General features: G+C 41.9%; 1 protein-coding gene across 1 annotated transcript in view; it reads left to right on the top strand.

Annotated features, from left to right (window-relative positions):
• The window catches only part of Vps13D (vacuolar protein sorting 13D), a 74200-nt gene that overhangs the window by 4726 nt on the left and 48887 nt on the right, over nt 1-20587 (top strand). Inside the window, exons 8-35 of the mRNA XM_089698785.1 lie at nt 112-431; nt 643-829; nt 1195-1352; nt 1653-1833; nt 2662-2839; nt 3569-3692; nt 3912-4035; nt 4383-4558; nt 7186-7330; nt 8079-8257; nt 8550-8689; nt 10367-10633; nt 10827-10954; nt 11265-11406; nt 11708-11950; nt 12183-12354; nt 12579-12707; nt 12930-13092; nt 13222-13365; nt 13558-13710; nt 14483-14609; nt 15534-15670; nt 16468-16704; nt 16982-17161; nt 17269-17407; nt 18329-18611; nt 19513-19675; nt 20290-20488. Coding sequence (XP_089554911.1) covers nt 112-431; nt 643-829; nt 1195-1352; nt 1653-1833; nt 2662-2839; nt 3569-3692; nt 3912-4035; nt 4383-4558; nt 7186-7330; nt 8079-8257; nt 8550-8689; nt 10367-10633; nt 10827-10954; nt 11265-11406; nt 11708-11950; nt 12183-12354; nt 12579-12707; nt 12930-13092; nt 13222-13365; nt 13558-13710; nt 14483-14609; nt 15534-15670; nt 16468-16704; nt 16982-17161; nt 17269-17407; nt 18329-18611; nt 19513-19675; nt 20290-20488 — 4918 coding nt within the window. The remainder of the gene's footprint in view (nt 1-111; nt 432-642; nt 830-1194; nt 1353-1652; nt 1834-2661; nt 2840-3568; nt 3693-3911; nt 4036-4382; nt 4559-7185; nt 7331-8078; nt 8258-8549; nt 8690-10366; nt 10634-10826; nt 10955-11264; nt 11407-11707; nt 11951-12182; nt 12355-12578; nt 12708-12929; nt 13093-13221; nt 13366-13557; nt 13711-14482; nt 14610-15533; nt 15671-16467; nt 16705-16981; nt 17162-17268; nt 17408-18328; nt 18612-19512; nt 19676-20289; nt 20489-20587) is intronic.

Raw genomic sequence — 20587 nt, 5'->3', positions numbered from 1 at the left:
TTAAAACTATTTTTAAAAGATAATCAAACAATGATGTAGAAAAAAAAATATTACATTTGAAATTGTATCTTCTTATGTTGTTACATGTTTACTTTAAATTTTAACCCCTAGGTGGCGATACGCAAAGTGCCAATAACGGCCACAGTGCCAGAACAAGCCAGTTCAGGTCGATCAGTGCTAGTGCGCTGGTTTCCGCAATGGTGGGGCTGGTACGCAACACCCCCGGACCCCCCGCCCGACCCCGCCGCCAGCCCTCCGGACCCCGCCAACACCTCGGACCCCGCACCCGCGAGACTCGAGCACGAGATCCTGGATGTTATAGCAGATTCACTGGATGATAATACGCTGCTGAGAAGAGACGCGCTTTTCGGTCTCTTCGAGTTCACTTTGAACACTGGCTCTTTCGATTTGTGCACAGAAGGCGACGATAGGTGCGTTTTTAAGTAAAATTTCATTTTTTTGTACTACAATAATTTATCCTAAAAATCTGTATTATTTTCTCTTTGTTTTGGATAAAACTTACAACAGATAAATGAAATTAACAAATTGGTCTTTCGAGCCGGATTTTTTGATTTTTCTCTCACAAATTAGTCCTTCGAGCCGGATGTAAATGCCTTTGTTTCTTACTAAATTACATTTCAGTTCCGCGAATGGCTCGGCGAGTGAGAACACGGGCGGCGGCGTGGAGCTGCAGTTCAGCTTTGTGCGCGTGCGCGTGGAGTCGCGGCCGCGCGCCGGCGCGCTGGCGCTGCACGCGTCGCTCGGCGCCGTGTGCCTGCGCGACCGCATCAACCCGCGCACGCTCTTCCCCGTGCTCGTCGCGCCGCAGGTAACACGACCACGACGAATATAAATTAAAAAAAAGACGTGTGGCACTCGGGCACTGCCGCGGTAAAGCTATTGCATGCTATGCCTTCAAGGCACACCTCCGCGCCCGTCGGAGTGGGGAGCGTGAAGATTTTCGTTACTAAATATCTGGATTTGGTCCCCGCGCTCAAGGCCCGCGATAGAAGCTATGCAATAGCTTAAAAACAATTTAATTATGATCTATTTAAGAGGAATACTGATAGTATTTACAAATTATTTTTTATTGTATTATATGGACAAAACTTTTTCGTGTAAATGCTAAAAGCTACATATTATTACCACTTCATTAAAATTCACCAACTGACTTTTCTACCTATAACTCACCAGGGCATGATCCGCGAAGGCCTAAGTGCTATGAACCCGGCAGCGAGTGCTGCGTCGTGGTGGCGCACGCAGCAGGCGCCCGCGCACGTGACAAGTGACGACGAGCCGCTCTTCCAGTTCACGTACGAGAAGCGGCCTGTGGGACTCAATTGTGATCACAGGTGGGTTGATTTATAAGACGAAGCTAATAAAAATGTGTTTTTAGTGGTTAATAATAAAAATAATGTCATCAATTCAATTTTTGGTGAAGAATGGTTTTTGTATGAGTTACAAAAGGTAGCATCTTCTTTATTTATTGTTCTTCTTCTTTATGTACGAGTCCACAGCGCTCGCAATAATCGTTTAAAGAAACTACACAATCTGTGCATGATTCTTGCACAATATTTTTACTACTACAACCTTTTCCCTTTATCATTATGTTCAGCTGGTTCAAGTTTGAAATCATGACTCATGAATTGCAGGTTGCGCGTAAAGTCCCGCTCGGTGGAAGTGGTGTGGTGCGTGGAGGCGGTGCGGTGGGCGCAGCGCTGGGCGGCGGCGGGCGGCGCGGGGCCGGGCCGCGCCATCGCGCACGTGCGGGACCACACGCGCGCCACGCTGCGCACGCACTATGAGCGGCTGCTGCACGCACGGCGGACGCCGGTGTGTGATGGCTTTTATTGTGTATTTTTGTTTAAAATTATTTGGAATTTGTATAGTTACAGAGTACAGACATTCAAAACCGCTATGAATTTCCAACACATACATTTTTGCAAGTTTTATTTTTTTCAACCAAAAATTTATTTGAAATATTATGTCACTTTTTTGTTTTTAATCTAACATGAATGGAATAAACATTAATTATTAAAATCAGTAATTTTGTGTAATCTATTAAAAACGACTTCAAAAACAACGTCGAAAAAAAAAACAGCTGTAAGTTGTGGCGAAATTATACTAATTAAAATAAAAGTATTATTTTGTATCCGATAACTTATTGCACGCCTCATAAGCGAAGCGTTGAGGTGGGTACTACTGTCACTTCGCGCAAAACATCTGATTTTTCAAACTTAAAATGTCTTTATGTATCATACATTGCACTTGTAAGATAATACATACACACACATATTAAGAAAAAACACTATTTTTAACGTTCATGATATTTTTGATGTCATTTTTGTTATTTAAACTAGTTAAAAAACAGTTTAAAAAAGTTCTGTCTTGGACGTCCGTGTGTCTGTATGTGCGGATCCTTTTTCTTGTTAACACGATAGCGACCGAAATACTTTACTAATCGAGTCTTTTTTTTTCTCTTACGCTTGAGTATGCTCAGGAATAGAACCCTTTCATTTTTCAGGGTCTGATTCGATGTGGTTTAATTGTTATTAAATAAACAAAAATAATAATTAATAAATATTTATTAAAAAAAAATTATGAGGCGTGCACTTTTGGATTTTCCAAATTATTTAATATTTCTTATTATTTTCAATGTAGAATGACCGCCGCTCGTGGCAAGTGGAGCTAGACATATCGGCGCCGCAGATCCTGTTCGTGGAGGACCTGTGCGACCGCGACGCGTCCGTGCTGGTCGTGGACTTCGGCCGGCTGCGGCTCGCCAACGCCAACCTCGTGGAGGAGGAGCCCAAGCCGCTCTCCGTCGATGATGATGAAGGTGAGGATGCATGGATATTATAGTTATTTTGTGATATTGTTGTTTTTTTTCTAGGTATATTAAAAAATAAATGACGATTTTTTTTAATATTTGTCCATCTGAATAGTTGTCTGCCGTATTCATGTTTTCTTTATTCAGTACTTTTTTTTAGCTCTGCTCGACTGAAGTTTTAAATAATTTGGAAAATCCAAAAGTGCACGCCTCATAATTTTTTTTAATAAATATTTATTAATTATTATTTTTGTTTATTTAATAACAATTAAACCACATCGAATCAGACCCTGAAAAATGAAAGGGTTCTATTCCTGAGCATACTCAAGCGTAAGAGAAAAAAAAAGACTCGATTAGTAAAGTATTTCGGTCGCTATCGTGTTAACAAGAAAAAGGATCCGCACATACAGACACACGGACGTCCAAGACAGAACTTTTTTAAACTGTTTTTTAACTAGTTTAAATAACAAAAATGACATCAAAAATATCATGAACGTTAAAAATAGTGTTTTTTCTTAATTTGTGTGTGTATGTATTATCTTTCAAGTGCAATGTATGATACATAAAGACATTTTAAGTTTGAAAAATCAGATGTTTTGCGCGAAGTGACAGTAGTACCCACCTCAACGCTTCGCTTATGAGGCGTGCAATATATCTTATCAAGGACCATATTTAGTCACTATAATTTGATGCTCATGTTCAATTCTGTATGTAATAATTATACGTGCGTGTGCGCAGAGACGTTCATGACCCCGTGCTCGACGCCGCCGGGCAGCCTGCTGTCGCCGGGCTCGCCGCCCGACGCGCCGCCCGCCCCGCGCCCGCTCGACCCCGCGCACCTGCACACCAGCCTCTACGACCGGTACGATACACACGCACACGCGCACGCACACATACGCATACTTGCACGTGAGCACATACACGCACTTACACGTAAACACGCGCACTCATACGCTCACACAAACACATATTGTATTTTTATATCGCAACATGGCATAAAAAGGGTTTATTGAAAGTTTTTTGACAGTCATTAAAAAATAATACTTTTCTTTTTATATCATGTTTTCCTGATTTGCAACAGGTACAAGATAGAGCTAAGCGATCTGCAGCTGCTGGTGGGGCGTGCGCGTGATAACTGGAAATACGCACACACTAAAGCTACTTCCGCCTTGCATCTTCTTGACCGATTCAGTATTTCATTACAGGTAACAATTTAAAGAAATATAATAATTTTAAATACTAAACCAATTTGTTTGTTATTTTTTTGAATAAGGTTTCCCTTCTTAGTTCATTTCATCACAAAAATAACAGTTTTGCACACTTTGTTGTATTTTTTTTAACTTGCTGACTCGAAGGACTATATTAATTGCGCAATCATTTGTACGAAATTTAACTTTGAAACAAAATTTAACGTAAATTTGTCTTTTTTAATTTTTTCCGACTCGAAGGACCAAATTTTTAAATACAATAATTTGTACAAAATACGACTTAAATTGTAATTATTATCCAACTATATTGCCCGTGTTATTGTACTTACTGTGTGTGCGTTCAGGCGGAGCGGCGGGTGGTGCAGACGAGCGACCCGCAGTACCCGACGGCGGCGCTGTGCGGCTCGCTGCCCGCGCTCGTGGCGCACCTCTCCGAGCACAAGCTGGCCGCGCTGCGCCGAGTGCTGGCCGCGCACACAGCGCCCCGCCCCGCGCACGCACACCACCCACTGCCCAACTCGTAAGTGACAATAGCAGACGAGCGACCCGCAGTACCCGACGGCGGCGCTGTGCGGCTCGCTGCCCGCGCTCGTGGCGCACCTCTCCGAGCACAAGCTGGCCGCGCTGCGCCGAGTGCTGGCCGCGCACACAGCGCCCCGCCCCGCGCACGCACACCACCCACTGCCCAACTCGTAAGTGACAATAGCAGACGAGCGACCCGCAGTACCCGACGGCGGCGCTGTGCGGCTCGCTGCCCGCGCTCGTGGCGCACCTCTCCGAGCACAAGCTGGCCGCGCTGCGCCGAGTGCTGGCCGCGCACACAGCGCCCCGCCCCGCGCACGCACACCACCCACTGCCCAACTCGTAAGTGACAATAGCAGACGAGCGACCCGCAGTACCCGACGGCGGCGCTGTGCGGCTCGCTGCCCGCGCTCGTGGCGCACCTCTCCGAGCACAAGCTGGCCGCGCTGCGCCGAGTGCTGGCCGCGCACACAGCGCCCCGCCCCGCGCACGCACACCACCCACTGCCCAACTCGTAAGTGACAATAGCAGACGAGCGACCCGCAGTACCCGACGGCGGCGCTGTGCGGCTCGCTGCCCGCGCTCGTGGCGCACCTCTCCGAGCACAAGCTGGCCGCGCTGCGCCGAGTGCTGGCCGCGCACACAGCGCCCCGCCCCGCGCACGCCCACCACCCACTGCCCAACTCGTAAGTGACAATAGCAGACGAGCGACCCGCAGTACCCGACGGCGGCGCTGTGCGGCTCGCTGCCCGCGCTCGTGGCGCACCTCTCCGAGCACAAGCTGGCCGCGCTGCGCCGAGTGCTGGCCGCGCACACAGCGCCCCGCCCCGCGCACGCACACCACCCACTGCCCAACTCGTAAGTGACAATAGCAGACGAGCGACCCGCAGTACCCGACGGCGGCGCTGTGCGGCTCGCTGCCCGCGCTCGTGGCGCACCTCTCCGAGCACAAGCTGGCCGCGCTGCGCCGAGTGCTGGCCGCGCACACAGCGCCCCGCCCCGCGCACGCACACCACCCACTGCCCAACTCGTAAGTGACAATAGCAGACGAGCGACCCGCAGTACCCGACGGCGGCGCTGTGCGGCTCGCTGCCCGCGCTCGTGGCGCACCTCTCCGAGCACAAGCTGGCCGCGCTGCGCCGAGTGCTGGCCGCGCACACAGCGCCCCGCCCCGCGCACGCACACCACCCACTGCCCAACTCGTAAGTGACAATATTAACCCATATTAATCCAAGTAAAGGGTAGAATGGTAATAATAACACCTTTATTAGTAATACAATATAAAATATTTCTCGCAAATATATATAACTAGATTTCCGCCCGCGGCTTCGCCCGCGTTTTCAAAGGAAAACCCGCATTTAGAAATTTTCCTGACGTATAGAAATTTTCCGGACTTATTTTCCCGACGTATAGAAATTTTCCTGACGTATAGAAATTTTCCGGACGTATGGAAAGTTTCCTATCTTAAATTTTCCTTTCTTATGGTAATTTTCCTGGCGTATATAATTTTTCCTGGCTTATAGACATTTTCCTGACTTATACAAATTTTCCTTATCTTTATAAATTTTCCTAACATATAGAAATTTTCCTGACTTATAGAAGTTTTCCTTGTTCATAGAAATTTTCCTGGCGTATAGAAATTTTCCGGACTTATAGAAATTTTCCTGACGTATAGAAATTTCCCTGGCTTATAGAAATTTTCCGGATGTATAGAAATTTTCCTAGCTTATAAACATTTTCCTGACTCATACAAATTTTCCTTATCTATATAAATTTTCCTGCCGTTTAAAAATTTTTCTGACAGAAATTTTCCTAACGTATAGAAATTTTCCTTGTTTATAGAAATTTTTCTGGTGTATAGAAATTTTCCAGCTTATAGAAATATTCCCGACTTGTGGAAATTTTCCTTATGGAAATTTTCCTGGCGTATAGAAATTTTCCTGGATTATAAATATTTTTGCGGCAAAGAGAAATTTTCCTCACGTATAGAAATTTTCCTGGAGTATAGAAATTTTCCTGGCGTATAGAAATTTTCATGACGTATCGAAATTTTCCTGTCTTCAATTTTCCTTTCTTATGGAAATTTTCCTGGCGTATAGAAATTTTCCTGGATTATAAACATTTTTGCGGCAAAGAGAAATTTTCCTCTCTAGAAATTTTCCTGGCGTATAGAAATTTTCCTGACTGTCACTGTCACTGTCAAAAGTTACTCATGGCCATGTCACATTAATACGAATAAACACACTTTCGCATTTATAATATTATTAGAGGTCCGCCCCGGCTTCGCCCGTGGTACATATTTCGCAATAAAAGGTAGCCTATGTCCTTTCTCGGGTATCAAAATATCTCCATACCAAACATGCAAATTGGTTCAGTAGTTTAGGCGTGATTGAGTAACAGACAGACAGACAGACAGAGTTACTTTCGCATTTATAATATTATTATGGATTTGAATTTTGTTTGTATTATCGGACGTTCAAATATTGTTACTCTCGATTTTTCTATAATGTTCGACACAAAGCGCACTAGCAGTAGTAAAACCGGCCCTTTTGTTGATACACTTCACATTCTTTATTATAATGACTGATTAAGAAACCTAGGATCATTATTTTTTTTTTCCACCAGATCTCCCAACGAAGATGGCTCAGAAGACGACGAAGAAGAGGAAGAGAGCAGTATCAGCTCGGAGACAGAACGGTCGGAGTTTTCCACGCACAACAACGCCACGCTGCTCTTGTTGCAGTTTGCGATTGATCAGCTTTCTGTAGAGGTAAGTGACATTTTTGTTTGTATGATAGTAATATTTTTTAACCCACTTTTTAAGTCACATAGTAACACAACTTTATATAATTATTTTTTTTCTGACACTGTCAAAAATTGTGTTTATTCATCTTGTAAAGCTGTTATTATGAAAAAAAGGCTTTATTTTATTATTTAACCGATTTTTTACTCAGATAATTATTCAAATCCAAAATCAAATTCACATTCAAAATTTATTTATTTTTTCACATTTTTTTACATAATTTCACAATTATCACTTATAATACCACAAGAGCTTCAAAATTATCGGGTATTTTACGATAGGTTTGTTGCAAACAAATGAAGGAGTCAAGTTCTTAAAAAATCACGAGCGCGAAGCGCGAGTGATTTTTCCTGAAAAACTTGACGACTTTATTTGTTTGCAGGGAACCTTGAGGGAAAAGCCAGATAATTTTGAAGCTCGTGTGGTATTCGGGGGATTATTTTTCCGTCCCAAATGTCGGCCAATAATTTCACAATTGAATTCAACCTGTCAGTTTGACGTCAACTACCAGAGAAAATTTTCAAAAAATTATCAGTATAATACCATGTAGGTTGTACCACGTGACGTAGAATGGTGCAATTCTATTGGTCGATATTTGAGTCGGAAAAATAATCACTATTAAGGATACTTTTCCAACTCTACTTGCATTACTGCCTGATTCCGTCTTGTCCCCACGTTTACCCCGTGCCATCAGTAATCTCGCTTGCGTGTGCAGGTGCAGTCGCGCGGGCGCAGCATAGCGGAGGTGCAGGTGTGCGGCGTGCGCGCGGCGGTCAGCGCCCGCCCGTGCGACACCTCGCTGTCGCTGTCCGTGCACTCGCTGCTGCTGGTGGACGCGCTGCAGACCTACGGCCCGGACTTCGAGCTGCTGGTGGCCAGCCACAAACACGTGGGGTATGTGTTTTAGTTGTAGCTCAATGTTTGAACGCTGTTTCACCTGATTGAACGTGGTAACGCATTGGATTTTGACAAAAAAAGTATTTTGTCACATTTTTATTTTGTATCGATAGATCGCGGTATAATAAGTGGTTTGAATCGGAGAAAACAATTTTAATGTATTGTGATTGCCGTGTTAAACTTCAGAACAAGTTGTAGATTGACGTCATTATTTAACCTTTACCTTACCTACATTTCATGCCATAGACAAAAATAACATTAAAGGAGTTTTAACAATGATTGTTGCCAGCATGGACACAACATCGGGCAGTATCCGCGGGTCGGAGCCCACGTCACCTACCTCACCCGCGTCGCCCGACTCCCGCGCCCCTCCCCCCGCGCCCTCACCACGGGATCTGCACAATGCGCTTCACTCGTTACACAGCTCATGTGAGTAGATAAGGATATACTTAATACATAGACAGAAAATATAGAATAAATCACATATAGAATAAATAATAGTTTAAAAAAACTAAAAAACACGCTTTTAGTTCGGTTTTCTATAAAACACGTGTTTTTTATTTTTTTTTTAACTATTATTTATTTTATCAAATTAGTGTATTGTCATCGATCCTAAATAAATCTACAAAGTTTGAACGAAATCTGGCCGTTTAAAGTGGGTCAAAATCGCACCCAAAGAAGTCGGTTACAAACATACAGGTGAAGCTAATATTATAAAGCGTGTAAATAAAAAAGAAGCAATAAGTTACGAAGTTTGCTTTGTATTCAACAATTTTTTCATAATATATTGATATATAATATTTAAATACATTTTTAAACAGCTTCGCTGTACGCTGTACGCATTATTTTTCTTCTCGGATTATTAATGATATTATAGCTTATCGATTGTTAATAATAAAATGGAATCATGACAAGTTACATTCACAATATCATTAATATAAAAAACAAATAGGATAGGGCCAAGAAATGTTCCCTGTGGGACACCACGTATTGGATATTTGTAATAAGACGTATTAGTTACTGCTTAATTTATTTTATTAATGTTAAACAACATAACACGCTGTTGGCTTTTTAAAAGATAATAGACTAACCAATCTAATGCCATAATTTTGCATCATTTTTGGTAAACGCTGGTGAGTTACGAATTCAAATGCTTTTGTTAATTCAAAGAAAAATTCTTTCGTTGTTTTATTTTTATAAACAAAAATGTTGCAATCAGTACTTTTTTAATAGTGCCATATTAATGAAGAATAAAGAAGCCGCTAAAGAAATTTTCACTTCAATAATAGGGATTTATAATCGCTTCTTTTCAAGAATGTCTTTATTCGCAGGCTAAACTGCCTAATATGTTTTAACATTTTATAATAATGAAGTTGGGCTCTACGCCTCTATCCCTAAAATCTGATTATTATAGGCAAATACAATTTTTGTTCTCTGTAGATATAACTCAACAATATAAATGTTAGTGAACTTAGCAGATCATTTTTAGCAGATCAAAAAAAAAAAAAAAAAGGGGGGGTTCTTATCGCGTGCAGTTGAGTTCTACAGTTCCTGATACTTTTTAGAAATAGTTCTGGCGTTTTAACCTTAACAAACGACATTTGAAAAAACCCGACCTGGACCCGGCTTAACGTGATGACGTGATGCTACGACGTGATGCTACGACGTGATGCTATGGCGTGATGCGTGATCACAGCGTAGCATCACGCCGTAGCATCACGTCGTAGCATCACGTCGTAGCATTACGTCATCACGTTAAGCCGGGTCCAGGTCGGGTTTTTTCAAAATATGTCGTTTGTTAAGGTAAAAACGCCAGAACTATTTCTAAAAAGTATCAGGAACTGTAGAACTCAACTGCACGCGATAAGAACTCACATTTTTTTTTGATCTGCTAAAAATGATCTGCTACGGGAAGTTGGCAGATCATTTTTTCAAATGTCGTTTTTTAAGGTAAAAACGCCAGAACTATTTCTAAAAAGTATCAGGAACTGTAGAACTCAACTGCACGCGATAAGAACTCACATTTTTTTTTGATCTGCTAAAAATGATCTGCTAAGTTCACTTACATACAATATAAACGTTACATTTGATGATTTGTTCTATCAGACATTCCTGACGCTGGAAGAACGAGTCCGACTCAAACTTGGATGGCAGGAGCCAGCATGAACTCGAGTTACGGGACTGCTGGGGCCACAGGACCACGGGGCACGAGCTGGGGCAACGGCTGGGGCTCAGACGGGGCCGCATGGGGCACACCCGGGCTTGTTGACTCGGAAGCGCTCATAGCAGTTGAACTGTGTATAGTGAAAGGCGATGGAACTTCGGAGGAATTGAGAATAGCTAATATCCTCTTCAATAATTTGGATGTTATAGGTAATTAACAAATCATAATATTACTTAAGTATTAGTTACTTGTTTTTTCATTTTTAAATGTTATTTTTGTAAGCTTGTTGTTAAATTTATTAAGTGATTTATTGTATTTATTTAAATCTTCAATAATAATAAATCTGTCTCGAAGGACCACAAGATTATCGAATGACACAAATTTACATGTTTCCATTTGCAGCGAACCAAGAGACGATAGTGGAGCTGATCGGGTTCGCGCACCGCGTGGTGGGCGCGGGTGCTGCGCGCGGCCCCGCTCCGCCCGCACACAGCTCGCCGCTCGCCCCGCCCGCCGCCGACGAGCTCAAGGTGACTAACACACACACACATCTCATACGTACATAGGAATTATGTATAACAAACTTGGCTACAAATAGTGTTAGATAACTAGATTGATAAGAATTTTTTCGCACATCACACGGATTTTTTTTCGTGAAGTTACGGCAATTTTGTGTGTCAAGTTTTCGTTTATATTATTCATTGGTTAGGTCTCCTTTAAATCAGGTAATATTATCATAAAATGTTCTTATAACCACAAATACTTCTCAAATCTCTATTCTTTATTGCTTATCACGTAATACTTCTTATTTTATATGTATTATTTACATAATATATTCAGGTGGGCGTGCGTTCCGAGATAACGTTTGACTTCCACCGGCTGGGCGTGCTGCTGCTGCGCGCGGGCGTGCGGGAGGGAGCACTCGTCGCCAACAAGATCGCTACCGCCACGCTTGGTGACGCGCGCATACAGGCTACACTTAGTATGTTACACTTTATTGTATACCACACAGCAACACTTACACTTTGACACTTACACTTTGACACTTAAACTTTAACACACTTTGTTTACACTAAAGTTTTATAATGTTTTTTGTAATGGTTTTGTTCAATTAAAACTGTATGTGAAAAAAGTAAGACTTTTTAAGATACTCGAAAAAAATAAGTTCTGTTAAAAAATAGTTAAATCAAAAATATATATATTTATAATGCGTTCCAAAGTTACTATCAAGCTATAATAAAGTAAAACTTTACATAAAACTGATCGTATTTTCATGAACACAGACGGTTCGAGCGTCGAAGTGAGCGGTTCACTAGGCGGCGTACAAGTGGTGTCCGTATCGGAGAACGCAGGACTACATTCCCGCATTCTATCGGCGGGTCGTGCACCTCCTGCCCCGTTAGCCCCACTAGCCCCATTGGCCCCACTCGCCCCACGGCCCCCGGACACACAGACCAGTGATGAAAAAGCGCTATTCTTTACGATATCGAGGAACGTACAACCGCCTAATGAAGATGAAATGCCCGGTAGGTGTTTGTATTAAACTTGAATTTAAATTGAGGTCAATTTTTAAATTCATACTTCTCTGTGGAAAGTACTTTCCAAAGCGATCGCAAACATTGTCTTTTATGAAGATTGAACAGAAGTGCAATTGAATAGATAAATATTTGAATATTATAGATCTCTATGTGAGGTAAAAAAGGATGTAAAGAGTGTACCCGTAAAATATGTGATCATATTCTTTCACTTCAATTTTAGTGGTGGAAGTGAAAGTGCAAGTGCAAGTGGCTAGTGTGTGGTACACGCACTCGGGACCACTGTTACGAGAACTGCAGAGCTGCCTCACCGAGTTTAAGCAGTATTTGGCAAACCTTGCGCGGTCTATCCGCGCGGCCGCTGCTGACATGGCTATTGGCTTGGTGCATCCCAGGTATTTTGTTTTATTTTTTGTCACAAAAATACAGTTTGCTCATCCCACTTTTGAATACATTTTTTTTTGTTTATCTGTTATTTAAAATAAATGAAAAAAAAAATTAGAATATTTACGCCAAAATTGCCAAATATCTATTGGCTATCAGCGATATTATCAACAAGCAACATATGGCTTTTAAGTGTATTTGAATCGAGTTGTTTTAGTTTTGTTTTTTAATTCAGGACGGACAGTCTATACGCAAATCCAAAACTGTCGCAGTCTACGGAAGGCGTGTCCCCGCGGCGGCGCACCACGAGCTTGGGCAACTCCTTAGATGAGCCTGATAGAGATCCTCATCAATTGATCCTGAGGTATAAAAAAATGACATTTTTGTTTTGAAATAAAAATTCAAAACGAACCAAAACGTTTTGTCTGCTTTTAGAGATTTATTTCTATCAATAAATGTTTGTAAAAAAAATAACTTTTTTTTCGATTTTTTTCACTTTTTCAGATTCAGATTTTTCTTGTCAGATTTTTTTTTTAGATTTTTTTGAGATTTCACTTGTGTTAATGTTGTAACGTATGTTTTGCAGCGTGAGCGTGGAGCTAGAGTCGCCGGTGGTGGTAGTGCCGTGCGCGGCGCAGAGTGCGAGTGTGTTCGTGGCGCACCTGGGCCGCATGAGCCTCGCCAACCGGCCCGGCGCGCCCGCACGCTCCCTCTACCGAGTGCGCGTGCGCGACATCTGCCTCGTGTCCGTGAGTGTCTGTGTACTGTGGGCGTGTTCGTGGCGCCGGGGGGACGGTGCCGTGCGCGGCGAGAGAGAGAGAGAGAGAGAGAAAGAAAGAGAAAAATAATGTGCTAAATCTTTGTTTCTGCCCCACCAGCTAGACGTAACGGAGCGCCTGCAGCAGCAGCAGCAGCCGCTGAGCGTGCAGGCGCTGTACGACGTGGCGGGCGGCCGGCCCGTGCTGCACGACACTGCGCTGCACCTCACCGTCGCGCTGCAGGACGGCGACCAGCAGCCGCAGGTACCGTAGCTTCTGCAGCAGCAGCAGCAGAGTGTGCACAAAAGTGGTCATATGAAAAGTCATACTAAACTTGTAATTACAAACAAATTGTCTCAATTTTTGTTAGTACCGCGTATAATAAATAGTACTTGTTAATTCGACCTATACATTTTTAACCGTTTTTCGTTTCGCTTTGATTTGGTGTCTTTCCAGTGCCAAGTGGAGGGCAAAGTAGTGGGTGGGTTGCACGTGACTGCGAGCCGCGAGCAGTACGAACAGCTGCTGGAAACAGTGCGCTGGGTGACCGGGGATGCGCCCGCGCACCCGCCCGCACCGCCGCCGCAAGATGACCCGCTTGGTGATCAGGTCTGTAGTTATGTATGTAGTAATTATAGTGAGGAGTAGTAGTAGTGCAAGATTTATCTTCCAAGCAATTTTGATTTATCGAAGGCGTTTAACGAGTAACGCTAGCGTAGTCTTGCTTTACATATAAAGCTTGTGAAATTCAAGAAAAAGTAATCAATAAGTATTTTTGTGATTTTTTCTAAAGCTTTCGATTGTGTCGAACACAAAATATTACTAAGAGAAATAATTTTAATTGAATCACGAATAATGCTAAAACATGTAACTTCCTCTAACTTATCTTACCTTTATCAAAATCTTAAATCAAATAGATTTTATTGGTAGGCCTGACCTCACCAGGCACAGTTATGTAAATAGGTGTCCCACAAGGTTCTACTCTAGGTCCGTTTTTATTTTTAATGTAACTATGTTAATGGTTAAATTACCATTTATATTTATCAGACTCGTGAGTATAATATCTTTGTACACAAAAACGATATATTTCGATGGTAAACATTTTAAACATTTATGGTTAAAATGTCTAATTCCCAAATCAACAAAATGACAATCATCAGGCAGCCAGTGTGTGAATATAAAGAACTTCTCGAAAGAACAGATATTTCGAAGCGGTGTCACTTGAAAACAATGAGAATTATACACATGCGTAAAATTTATGGTGAAATTTTCCACATATTAAAGTCGACGTTCTTTGATGGGAGCCATAATACAGATCAAAAGCATTTGGACAACTTAAGTAAAAACCAAGGTTTAATAATAATTTATGCAATGTGTACAGACGAGCACGCTAGCAGAGGGCGCGGTGCCCACGCTGCGGCTGGACCCGGCGGTGCGCGCGGCCGTGCTGGCCGTGCCGCCGCCCGCACCCGCACCGCTACCCGCACCCACCTTTACTTCCACTGTCGGTGAGTTGTTACACCGCAAACATCACTTAGTTAATAGCAACAGCAATTCGCAATAAGCCTATTTGTGTCATTTCAAATTGGTGGACTTAAAAAAATAAAACTCATTTAGGCTATTGTTTTTATTAAAGAGTATTTTTACGAATTGTTAAATGATCTAAAAGACAGCAAGCACTTTTAAATCTTTGAAATTCGATGATGTCTTTGATGTACTTAAAACCCCTTCCAGACGATACAATTTTTCGTCCAATTTGACTAGATTGGCAATCAAATTGGGTCGTCTAGACGGAAATATGAAATTCAAGGTCATTGGGTGGTCGGGATCGGCCGATTTGCGATTGCCTTGGGATTGCTCGATCAAATTGGGTGGTGTGGACGCTAATTGGCCAGTTTACTTGTAATCTATTCCTGATGCTAGATATTTAAGCGTTACTATTAATGTCTCCTCAGGACTAACGGCTTCTCTCATAACAGTGTCTTGTTTAGTAATGTATAGGCTTACTAGAGATAATAATTCATTAAAAGTTTCATTCCGCATAAAATTTGTGAAATCGACACTGTCCAGTTCTCTAACAATATTTATATGACTTAGGCGATTTCTTTTAAGCAACCATTCTTTGCTCCATATCCTTTTTCTTTTTCTTTCTTCTAAATTTGTAGTTACATCCAAAATAAAAGTCCAGTCAGTAACGGCAACGGAGCAGAACTAAAATTGGCGATTTAATTGTGTACGTGTGGATAGACGATCAAATTGAGCCCGATTCAATCGGCAATCAAATCGGCTGATTAAATTGTGTTGTCTGGAAGGGGTTTTATAAATTTACACTCAAGATTCAAGTGTTTTATAAATACAGGTTGGTGTGGTTTTAAAAATAAAGGTTAGGTTTTATTCAAATGTTAAATTTCTAATGAAATGATTTTCAAAAGTGACGTTTGAGTTGCCCAACTTTACGGTGGAGTTACGCGCCGACCTGGGTGCGGGTGAGCGCAGCCTTGTGGCGCTCACCTTCAGAGAATTCTCGCTGAAGCACTCGCACTTACATCCGCATGAGACTACGCTGCAGGTAACATTAAGCACTAGCCATTTTAAATGTTTGTAAACTGCTACTATTATTAAAAATAATTTGGAAAATCCAAAAGTGCACGCCTCATAATTTTTTTTTAATAAATATTTATTAATTATTATTTTTGTTTATTTAATAACAATTATACCACATCGAATCAGACCCTGAAAAATGAAAGGGTTCTATTCCTGAGCATACTCAAGCGTAAGAGAAAAAAAAAGACTCGATTAGTAAAGTATTTCGGTCGCTATCGTGTTAACAAGAAAAAGGATCCGCACATACAGACACACGGACGTCCAAGACAGAACTTTTTTAAACTGTTTTTTAACTAGTTTAAATAACAAAAATGACATCAAAAATATCATGAACGTTAAAAATAGTGTTTTTTCTTAATATATGTGTGTATGTATTATCTTACAAGTGCAATGTATGATACATAAAGACATTTTAAGTTTGAAAAATCAGATGTTTTGCGCGAAGTGACAGTAGTACCCACCTCAACGCTTCGCTTATGAGGCGTGCAATAATCCGGGCTGTTATGGAAAATTTAGCTAATTTAAATAATTGATTCAAAAGATTTGGGTTGATAATATATTATTTCCTTGTCTTCTGTTTTTAGTTTCTTGTTTTTAGAATTGCATGATTATTATTACTTAATATAGTTGTTGTAATAAAATAAAAAAAATAAAATAAAATTCATTTATTTCAGACCTTACCATATAATATTAGTAACATCTTATTCTAGTGTTAGTACATATATAGTAATGCACCATTAAATAATTGCGATACGTCACCAGGTGTCGCTGTACTCGATCACGATGGAGGACCTAACAAAAGACCCGGACTCGCGGCACCGCATGCTGATGGTATCTCACTCACCGCCGGTGCCCCCAAAGGCAGTTTTCGTCTCCAAGTCATGCCCCGACTTCTCGTGGCACGCGAGTACTGCCCCCGTGCTGCCCCCAACACCCCTCGTGCGTAGGCCCTCGCTGCCCTCGGGGCTTAACGCTACAGAGAATAAGCCGGAGAAAGAGGTTTGTGTTGAATGACAAATTGATGTGTAAGTTAAAACTACATTTCTGAATAAAGGAGCGCTATGCGCTAGCGTTAAAATGGATAAACACGCATTATTTACACTATAAATCATCTGTCTTTAAGGTTTATTGTAAGTATACAAATTTGTTAATAATATGTGGTTGATGTTATAATTTTTAACCAGTCAAAATTGGGAAATACGAGCATGATTCATTTTAAACTATCATTTTATTCATTCTTGATGTATATAAAGACTTACAAAATGTTATATTCTAGCGGTTACGAGAAAAGCAAGACAGCCGTTGCGGCCCCACCCCGCCCTGCTCCCCCGTGGAGGGTGCTGCGGGGGGTGAGGGCGAGGGCTGCGAGGGAGACGCCGCTGACGACAACCTTGTGTGGGTCTCCGTACATACGCGCGACCCGCAGCACCCGCACTTTAACGATAAATTTAATAAGGTCAGTTTTGTTACCTCGAAGGACCATACGAATGTATTGCTTAAGAAATTTTTAGTTGAAGCTAAAAGTTTGTGTCCAGAAATTAAAATTCTTGTTAATTATTATAGGTGTCGAGATTGACCAAAGTGGAGTTCAACTGCCTAAAGTTAGTGTTGAGTATCGACAGCTGGGTGGCCGTGTTGGACTTCTTTGGAGTCGCTGGAGATGAAGCTGAACAGGATGCTAATACTGATATTAATGGGAAAGGTACTTATTTCTGTTATTGCATACTATCACAGTATTACAATATCTATACAGTACGGAAACGAATGTACTTGTGCAGAGAAACGGAGGGGGTCGGGCGACGCGGGCCGCGTAAGGCAAACACGCTTAGTTTGCATTACCTAGCGCGAAAGGACGACGCAGTCGTATTTTTTGGGTAATAATTTTATTATACATAAGTACTTACATATTCTATTATGGCGCGCACAAACTGTTCCGTTTACGGATGTAAATCTACATTGAAATCCCAGAAGGAAACAATATTTCAGAAAGATTGTATTAATTGTATCTGTTGAATTAAAATCAATTTATGTATATGTTGTCCTCATTTTTTTCTAATCAGATTGTACATCCCAATGCGAATGCATTACTTAGTTAATATAAATGTTATAATATACAATTAAGAACATCCAAAAATAAAGTGTCCACGTAAATAATATTTAGCAGTGCAATATCTGTAATTATATATTATTTATGAACAAATAATTACATCAGATTTAATAATTGCAATTATTTTGAATGTACATGGGAATAAATGATTTCATCATAATATTAATAATCACAATTGTTTGCATTTGTTGCAACCCTAGCGTATTTTCGTGTGGCAGCGTAAGTACCTACGCTGGCGGCGGCATCGCGCGACATCAAAGGCGTTTCCTTACTGTAGGAAATAATATTGTAATATGTACTGTGATACTATATTGTGGATAATGATTCTTATAATGATCGAATTATGAATATAAAAGGTGCTTTTTATGATATGCTGAGGTTCAAATATTTTAATGTTTATTATTCTTAAAAGTGTATTAGTTCTAACTGAAAAATTGTAAAAGTATTTGTGATAAAACGTATTTTCTTTCTTTTTAATGGAGTGTTTGATTAACTTTAGCCTGTTGGTTTTTACAGATTGTGTGGATGGACAAAGCGACGTGTCTACCGATGTGGACAGCACGGTGACGGAGACGGAGATATTCGTGCGGTCGCTATCGGTGGTGGTGGTGGGCGCGCGGGGGGACTTGTGCCGCGCGCTGGTGTCGCGCGGGGCGGCGCGCGTGCGGCGCGGCGCCGAGCGGCACGTGCGCGCGCAGCTGGGCGCGCTCGCGCTGGCCGACCTGGCGCCGCGCGCGCCGCTCTGGCGCGACAGACTGCGCACCGCACAGCGCCACGCGCTCACGCTGCACTACCACCGGTGAGATAGCTTGTGTCACGAATTATTATTCATTTAACTAGATTTCCGCCCGCGGCTTCGCCCGCGTTTGCAAAGGAAAACCCGCATAGTTCCCGTTCCCGTGGGATTTCCGGGATAAAAACTATCCTATGTGTTAATCCAAGTTACCCTCTATATGTGTGCTAAATTTCATTGTAATCGGTTCAGTTGTTTTTACGTGAAAGAGTAACAAACATCCATACATCCATACATCCTATTAGATAGATAAATAGATTAAAAAAAAAATTGATTCTATGAATAAATGATTAATTTTCAATTCAATCTTTACAACCTACTAACAACATTTTGTTTTATGTTTATAGTAACACTAGCGGTCCGCCCCGGCTTCGCCCGTGGTACCTACATGTTTAAACTATCCTATCTCTCAAGTTGGATCGAACTGCACATGGTGTGCAAATTTTATTATAATCGGTTAAGTGGTTTAAGAGTCCATTGAGGACAAACATTGTGACATGAGATTTATATAATATACTAGCTTCCGCCCGCGACTCCGTCCGCGCGGAAAAATTAAGAAAAATTAAGATTTATTTTTTCCTACGTATTTTTACGGGATAAAAAGTATCCTATTTTACGCCCAGGATAATAAGGTATATTTATACCAAGTGTCATCGAAATCGAACCGTTAATTTTCACGTGATGCCTTCACATACAGACAGACAGACAGACAGACAGACAGACAGACAAAAATTTTTTTAATCACATATTTGGGTTTGGTATCGATCCAGTAACACCCCCTGCTATTTATTTTTTCAATATTTTCAATGTACAGAATTGACCCTTCTACAGATTTATTATATGTATAGATTAAGATAAGTGTCAATTATAACTCAATTCAATTAAATTCGTTCATTTTATTCGCTAGGTTGAGTCCAGCAGCAGCGTTAGAAGCTGGGTACGAGACGAGTCTAGAGCTGGATATGGGGCCGCTAACGTATGTGCATACGCGTCGTTTTGTGTTAGAACTACAAGCCTTCGCTCGCGACTTTAGTCTTCTACGGCACGTCATTGTGCAGGCCCGTCGAAAGGTACTATATTGTTTTACTAGGTGTTTTACCCGCAGTGCTCCGCTCCTGTTGATCTTACTGTGATGATATATAGCCTATAGTCTTTCTCAATAAATGTGCTATCTAAAACGGAAAGAATTTTTCAAATCGGATCAGTAGTTCCTGATTAGCGCGTTCAAACAAATAAACAAACTCTTCAGTTTTATAATATTTGTATATAGATTACAATTTTTATAAAGTGAAACATTTGTGTCCTATCTGTTTTCACAAAAATAAAACGTTAATTTTAATCTGACTCGAAGGACCAAAGTTCACATGTTTTGTTATTTACCTAAAACGATCGTTTCATAACTATATAGATCGGAATAACGAAAACTGCATGTGTTAGTAGTAATTATAGTGTGAGAGTTGTTTGTTGTGTTTGTAACCATGTTTGATTGCAAATAAAAAAGACGTGTGGCATTCGGGGACTGCCGCGGTAAAGCTATTGCATGCTATGCCTTCAAGCCATACCTCCGTGTCCGTCGGAGTGGGGAGCGTGAGGATTTTCCGTTACGGAATTTCTGGATTCGGTCCCCGCGCTCAAGGCCCGCGATAGAAGCTATGCAATAGCTTAAAAAAATAATGTGTGTCAGGTGTCGAGCGTGGCGCGCGCGTCGCAGGCGCAGCGCATGCGGCTGAAGGTGCGGGTCGCGGCGCCGCTGATCGTGGTGCCGGTGTCGGGCCGCAGCCGCGCCGCGCTCGCCGCCGAGCTGCGCCTGCTGCACCTCGACAACTGCTTCCGCCGCGCGGGGGACCCCGCCACCGTCAGCACGCTGCTCGACCCCGCCAGGCGTGAGTCCTTACATCATGCATCACATCGCATCACAACACGCCATATCACTTCACATTACATTAGATATCGCATAAGACCTCGCATCACAGTGTGGGTAA

This window comes from Colias philodice, chromosome 9 (genome assembly GCF_061535455.1).
Source record: "Colias philodice isolate Cphi_HAF_F1 chromosome 9, ilColPhil1 Martin Lab GWU primary, whole genome shotgun sequence".
In the NCBI taxonomy this organism is placed as follows: domain Eukaryota; kingdom Metazoa; phylum Arthropoda; class Insecta; order Lepidoptera; family Pieridae; genus Colias; species Colias philodice.
The sequence above is the reverse complement of the archived record's forward strand: the minus strand, read 5'-3'. Positions and strand labels throughout refer to the sequence as shown.